General features: G+C 32.5%; 1 protein-coding gene across 1 annotated transcript; it reads left to right on the forward strand.

Annotated features, from left to right (window-relative positions):
- The first annotated feature begins 3,666 nt into the window (after nt 1-3,666).
- Nucleotides 3,667-6,346, forward strand: LOC130496611 (60S ribosomal protein L3-2). Its single transcript, XM_056988821.1, has 5 exons — nt 3,667-3,739; nt 4,568-4,675; nt 4,915-5,025; nt 5,127-5,841; nt 5,916-6,346. Exons 2-5 carry the CDS (start codon nt 4,591-4,593, stop codon nt 6,172-6,174), a joined length of 1,170 nt encoding a protein of 389 aa, XP_056844801.1. The 5' UTR covers nt 3,667-3,739; nt 4,568-4,590; the 3' UTR covers nt 6,175-6,346.
- Nucleotides 6,347-6,857: the final 511 nt, after the last annotated feature.

Genomic DNA, 6,857 nt, shown 5'->3' on the forward strand with positions numbered 1-6,857 from the left:
ACATGCACTAATTAATCATATATGTAAGTATTACGAAAATAGTTTTATAGAATAATGTAGTATTTTACTTGTAATTTAATATTTAATTGTGTATTTATATGTAAAATTATATATTTTACTGTATCATTTTGTTAATTAATATTTTTATAATATATTTATATATGTGCTATTTATTTATATTTTTATAAATTTAAATTAAGTATCATAAATATAAAGACTATAGTGTAAAATACAAATAGTTCTGATGTTAGTTTGAAGTTTTACTTTTAGAGAAATTATCTTAAAACTTCAAGTATAGAGTTTGAAAAATTTCAAAATATAGAATATTTTTGCATTTGGAGATACTCTTATACAATTAGTTTTGTATGCCTTTTCAATATCTTAAAACTTCAAATATAGAGTTTGAGAAACTTCAAAATATAGAGTATTTGTGCTTTTGGAGATGCTCTTATAGAGTATTTGTGCTTTTGGAGATGCTCTTATACAATTTTTTCATTAGAAATTTCTTGGGTGTAAAGTACATCCAATAATACAGTGAAACTTCTATAAATTAATAATGTTAGGAATACACTAAAACTAGAAATTTTTATTAATTTATAGAGAATTTTTATTAATTTATAGAGATTATTAATTTATCGATATACTAAAGAGGTTATATTGTATATTATACAAATGCCTTCTTTAGACTAAACCACATCGCATTGGGGTAAACCGAATTGTGGATTTCCAGTGTCATCGAGAATTGTAGTTCCTTCGAACAATATTTTAGCTGACCTCACTTCAAGGATACTGGAAACAAATAGAATATTACCAAGATATCAAAATTTTCATAACAATATTTGATTGAATCAATTTATTTTTTGTCATTGAATCAATAATTTTCCAAAACTTGATAATATATTTCCTAGAAGATAAGGTTTATTCCATTTAAACTCGATAGTATATTTAATATATGAATTAATAACTCAATATGATTTTGTATAAATATCCATAACGGAAAAGGATCATAAATGAAACAACATTTTAGTAACTAAGGGCATGACTGGTTTCTTCGCTACTATTCGCAAATGCAGCTTTTGCGGTTAGTAACAGTTGTTGTCATTTTGAAACAATCACATAAAACGCTACAAATCATTTCAAATCGTTCTGAATCTCTTAAAATCAAAAGGTGTTCCCAACTGGCGTTTGATGGAGGACAATTTATTTTAAAATAACAAAAATAAAAATATTCTATAAAATTTTAAATTAAAATAATAGAAATACTAAAATGTATATATATTATTTTTAGATTTATAATATAAAACTTTAAAACAATAATATTTTCTACATTTTTTTAAAAAAAATAATAGTATAATTTATGAATATAATTTTATATTTATTAAAATATTATGATTTTTAATAATTTTATAGTTATATAAAATGTACAATATTTTTGTTTATTATTTAACAGCTGTTGTATTTGGTAGTTAACCATTAATAAATATCCAACAAACGCACCAATTTCTAATTGTTGTACTAGTCATACAAATTTCTTAAAGACAATTTAAGACGCAACCACCCGCATCTACAAACACCTACAACCGCACCCGCAATCGTTGCTGTTACACCAGCCAGGCCCTAAGTAGCCAAAATCGAACAATTTCCTAAAATATATAAAGAGATATGTTATTTCAAATCACAAAACCATAATAATTATCTCCAAAATATAAAATCATAAAATTATTATAACATATGAAACTAAAATATAACTGATAAATTCATAAATAAAAATATGAAAGCTATATAAACATATGTTTATTACTATTTTATTCACATATTTTTCTCAATAACTAAATACGATTTTTTATAAAGTATTGTAATGGTGAATTGATATTTAAAATAACTTATATAAATAAAAGGGAAATTTGATAAAATAAAACAAAAATAGTTCTATTGTCCCTTTACCATAATGACCATACTACATTGTCCTATTAGCATAATTTTTTGCAGTTACCCCAATTATGCCCTCTTAATTATAACCTATTATTTGAAAAATTAAATAAAAACAAATAAAACTAAATTTTTTAAATTAAATAAAAGGAAAAAAATCTCTTCCTACTCAATCTCTTCTCTTCAATCCCTAAAACCCTAAGTGAGTCACTTGTGAGAACGAAACAAGTATATTCACTTTGCAGTGGTCTCTCTCTCTCTCTCTCTCTCTCTCTCTCTCTCTCTCTCTCTCTCTCTCTCTCTCTCTCAGCTGTTCGCGGTAAAGTGTTGGATTGTAGTTCATCGAACTGTTAGAGTTGCTCTTGGTTATTAATATGGAACTGCTTACAACATCAAAAGTTGAGTCAACCGCCGATCTATCCTTTCCGCCATCATTTCTTCTCAGCAAAGGTTGAAGCTCTACAACAAGGTCCCTACAAATGGGCTGTTCTCTATTTAGTAATATGTTTCATTTTGATAATTAACATCTATTATATTACTTAAACTTGGCTGGCTGGATAACCAGACCGGAATAGAACAACAAATAAAACAGAGTTCTCTATGAAATGACCATGTAGTTCTAGTTAAAAAATCAAAAATTCTATTATGCGTTTTTGGGATGTTAGATACCTTTATCACCTCCAAATTTTGTTGCGAAGCTCGGCCATGCATGAGGATCCTTTATCATTACAATCATGTCCTTGCAATATGTCCTAAAACTCTAACATGTTGAATGATGGAGAATGTTTTCCATAGTCCATCATAGCGCTTCCAATTCTGTAGCAAAGCTACTTCTCGCCGTTTTAAATTCTTCGTCCCCATAAATTAAATCTTCTCCAAATTGTCCATCCAAACCCATCTACATCCACTATTTAGTAGTATGTTTATATGAGTATTTCTTCTATTACTTTTATTTTCTATAATTTTTTGATTCATAAAACTATTTATTTAGTTAGATTTGATAAATGAAAATGACAATTAAAGTAAAATTGAAACAAAAAGATTTTATACTAAACATAGTAAACTTTTGTTCCATTTTAGCAAATTTTCTAAATAAAATTATTATTTAAATTTTATGTAACACTATTTTAAAAGAACACATTTAAATAGTTTTATATGAATATATAAATTTATAAATAAATAGTTTTACATGAATATTCACTGATATTAGTCGAATATAAATATTATTAAATTATATATGACCAAAACTTTTGCAAAACATTAATCACTTATTTTATGTTAGTACAACTGTATTTTATAAAACTGAAAGAAAACTCGCATACGAACACGCAGATTCAAATCTACTTATCTTGAAGCTCATCATCATCATTATAATTAAGATGAGGCAGACAGTTTTGCACGCAGTGCGAGGAAGCAGACGTCTTTTGTCGTTCATATGAATATAGAAGTCCCGGTATAGTTTTCAGAGTCTAGATGAGTATGTTCAAACCGAGGATAAATTTTTTTTTTTTAACATAAGCTGAAAGTGATCTTATGCTTTTAACTTTTAAAGTTAATCCCTATATATACGGGCCGAGCTCAAGGACCCTACAAGTTAAACAAAAGTCTACAGATCCAAAGTCCAAACATTCAACTTCGATACCTTAACGGGTTTGAAACTTGCTTCGGGCCAAGCCCATATTTATATTGGTGTAACCCTAACTCTAACAGAAAACCCTAATTCATAGATTAGCATATAAATAAATACACCTTCTTCCATACTTTCTCTCCAACAAAAAATCTCTCCTCTTATCGCCGCCGTACACGTAAGGTACACAAGCCGACTCCTTGGTTTCTTGAATCTGGATGTCTTTGCTCCCTGAAACCTGTATATTATTTTCTACGTTTCTAATAGCTGAACCATACTTAATGTTCTTGTCTGTGATTTATTTTGTATGAGAAAGTGGTTTGCTATGAGATGCGCATCAGTATTATTCTCATGTTCTTGTGGTGATGATCGGAATGAAAACCCTCGGGAAACACTTATCCAAAATCAAGGCTGGAATCTCTGATCTGCTCTTTGTTGCTGGAAACCATTTTTAAAAATGGCTTTCTGGTGAGAAACACTTACAAAAGTGAGCTTGAGATTTGGCCATCTTCATTGATGCCATAGGCCTTTGATCCGGGGGAACATTTCGTGTCACGTTAACATAAGTCTTGAGAGTATACTTACGTGTCTTGTATTATTTCATAATCTATTGTTGTATATATATTGCTGGTTAATCTTTTTTTCTTTTTCTTTATTTCAAATGTATGATTATTTGCATTGTCATCTTTTGGTTGTTGAATTGATTGATTAGCAGTTTATGTAGAATTATATCAACTGTTGTCACATTTGTGTAAGAAACAACTTATTCTGTTAGTATTTGCTTTTAGTCTTTGGCTCACAGAATTATGAATCACTTAGATTGGCGTTTATTGGTCTGTTGTTTGAGTTGAGTGACTTTTGTTTTATCTTAGGAGCTGAAACATATGTTTTCCTTTTATTTTGCCCTTCTGTTTTGTGGGTTTAGGCATCGTCAACTTTAAAGGAGTTGTTTGCTGTTTGCTTGATTAGTTTTTTCATCTTTATGTAAAAATCAATCTTTTTTATGGGCAGTGTGTATTTTTGAGTAGAGAAGTATGTCTCACAGAAAGTTTGAGCATCCAAGACATGGTTCTTTGGGTTTCCTTCCAAGGAAAAGGGCTAACAGGCAACGTGGGAAAGGTATCCCTTTGCTTGTAGATAGATGTTTTCAGAATAACTACTTTCATTTCATCATCCATTTCTTGCATTTTTGTAAGTTGTATAACGTAACCTTATTAGCAGAGCGTTGAAGTTGTGATTATATAAATGTTTACTACTAGTGTATATTTCTTGTTTGCTGTCTCGCAAATTGTTTCATAGCATGTTATTTAATATGGCTTTTTTATTTTAGATCTGACACTCCTAGTTTGTGTTTACAGTGAAGGCCTTCCCTAAGGATGATCCTACTAAGCCTTGCAGGCTCACTTCCTTTTTGGGATACAAAGCTGGGATGACTCACATTGTCAGAGAAGTTGAAAAACCTGGATCAAGTGTGTTCTCTCACTCTCTTCTGTTTTTGATTGACATCTATATGAAAAATGGTCTTTTGCTTGTCTGTCTTTGCTTATCTCTTTTTGAATGTGATTGCCAGAGCTCCACAAGAAGGAAACATGTGAAGCTGTGACTGTGATTGAGACACCTCCAATGGTCGTTGTCGGTGTGGTTGGGTATGTGAAGACACCACGAGGTCTACGCTCTCTAAGCACTGTGTGGGCTCAGCATTTGAGCGAAGAAGTGAGGAGGAGGTTCTATAAGAACTGGGCCAAGTCCAAGAAGAAGGCTTTCACCAAATACTCAAAGAAGCATGAAACCGAAGAAGGCAAGAAAGACATTCAAAGTCAACTGGAGAAGATGAAGAAGTACTGCACTGTCATCAGAGTTCTTGCTCACACTCAGATAAGGAAGATGAGAGGGCTCAAGCAGAAGAAGGCTCATCTGAATGAGATTCAGGTCAACGGTGGAGACATAGCAAAGAAGGTTGACTATGCATACAGTCTGTTCGAGAAGCAAGTCCCTGTAGATGCTATCTTCCAGAAAGATGAGATGATTGATATCATTGGTGTTACCAAAGGAAAAGGTTACGAAGGTGTGGTTACAAGATGGGGTGTGACCCGTCTTCCAAGGAAGACTCATCGTGGTCTCCGCAAGGTAGCTTGTATTGGAGCTTGGCACCCTGCTAGAGTCTCCTACACAGTGGCTAGAGCCGGGCAGAACGGGTACCACCACCGTACTGAGATGAACAAGAAGATTTACAGGCTTGGTAAAGTTGGACAAGAGACTCACACTGCCATGACTGAGTTCGACAGGTAAATAAGACAACATTCTCGTTTATGTTTTAAACATCTCTTGTACATTTGTCTTATTCTGTTTCTCTTGACAGAACCGAGAAGGAGATCACACCGATGGGAGGATTCCCGCACTATGGGATAGTGAAGGATGATTATTTGTTGATCAAGGGATGTTGCGTGGGGCCAAAGAAACGTGTGGTGACATTGAGACAGACATTGTTGAAGCAGACTTCGAGGGTTGCGTTGGAGGAGATAAAGCTCAAGTTCATCGACACAGCATCCAATGGTGGACACGGTCGTTTCCAGACTTCTGAAGAGAAGGCCAAGTTCTATGGCAGAGTCAAGGCTTAGATTTTGGTTTTTCAAATCACATTAAACTATTGTGTCGAGTTTTTTTTTTATATGTTGGCAATTTTGACGTTGGTTGTTCTGTTGACGTTTTACATCATCTTCCGTTTTTGTTTTGATGTGACTGAGATTTTAAAATGCTATTTTGACTAAATCGTTGAGAGCATTTGATTCAGGTTTGTTGTCAAAATTGGCTCTGAAAATGTCGTTAAATTTTGTTTGGTTTTAGACTGTATCCACCTGGTCGATGGGAGAGTAACGCTCATCATTATGAGCCTTCGCTTGATCCAAGCAAAATCTAAACCAAAATCGACAACCCGTCAAAAAGAACCAGAACTTGCACACAATTTAGTGATTTACATCAGACGCATCACATATACGCGGATGATTACACGGCCGCCTGGCCGCATTTTCGAACATGGATGTAACCATTGTAGATTGCGTTTTCGAACAGGGATGTAACCATTGTAGATTCTGAGCCTAAGGGAGCAGTGTAAATGATCGTCTGCGGCCATGTAATCGAATATTTATCAATTGAACATGATTATCTTTTAATAAAATAAACTTTAATCCGCTTTTGGAAGCGCATGTTTGTTTTCAAAATTAAGTAAAATATTTAAATGAACTTTTATATAAAATATTGCATTAGTTTGGACAAATATCCGAATCCGTGAACCGAACCAAAC

Source organism: Raphanus sativus, chromosome 6, assembly GCF_000801105.2.
Source record: "Raphanus sativus cultivar WK10039 chromosome 6, ASM80110v3, whole genome shotgun sequence".
Lineage (NCBI taxonomy): Eukaryota > Viridiplantae > Streptophyta > Magnoliopsida > Brassicales > Brassicaceae > Raphanus > Raphanus sativus.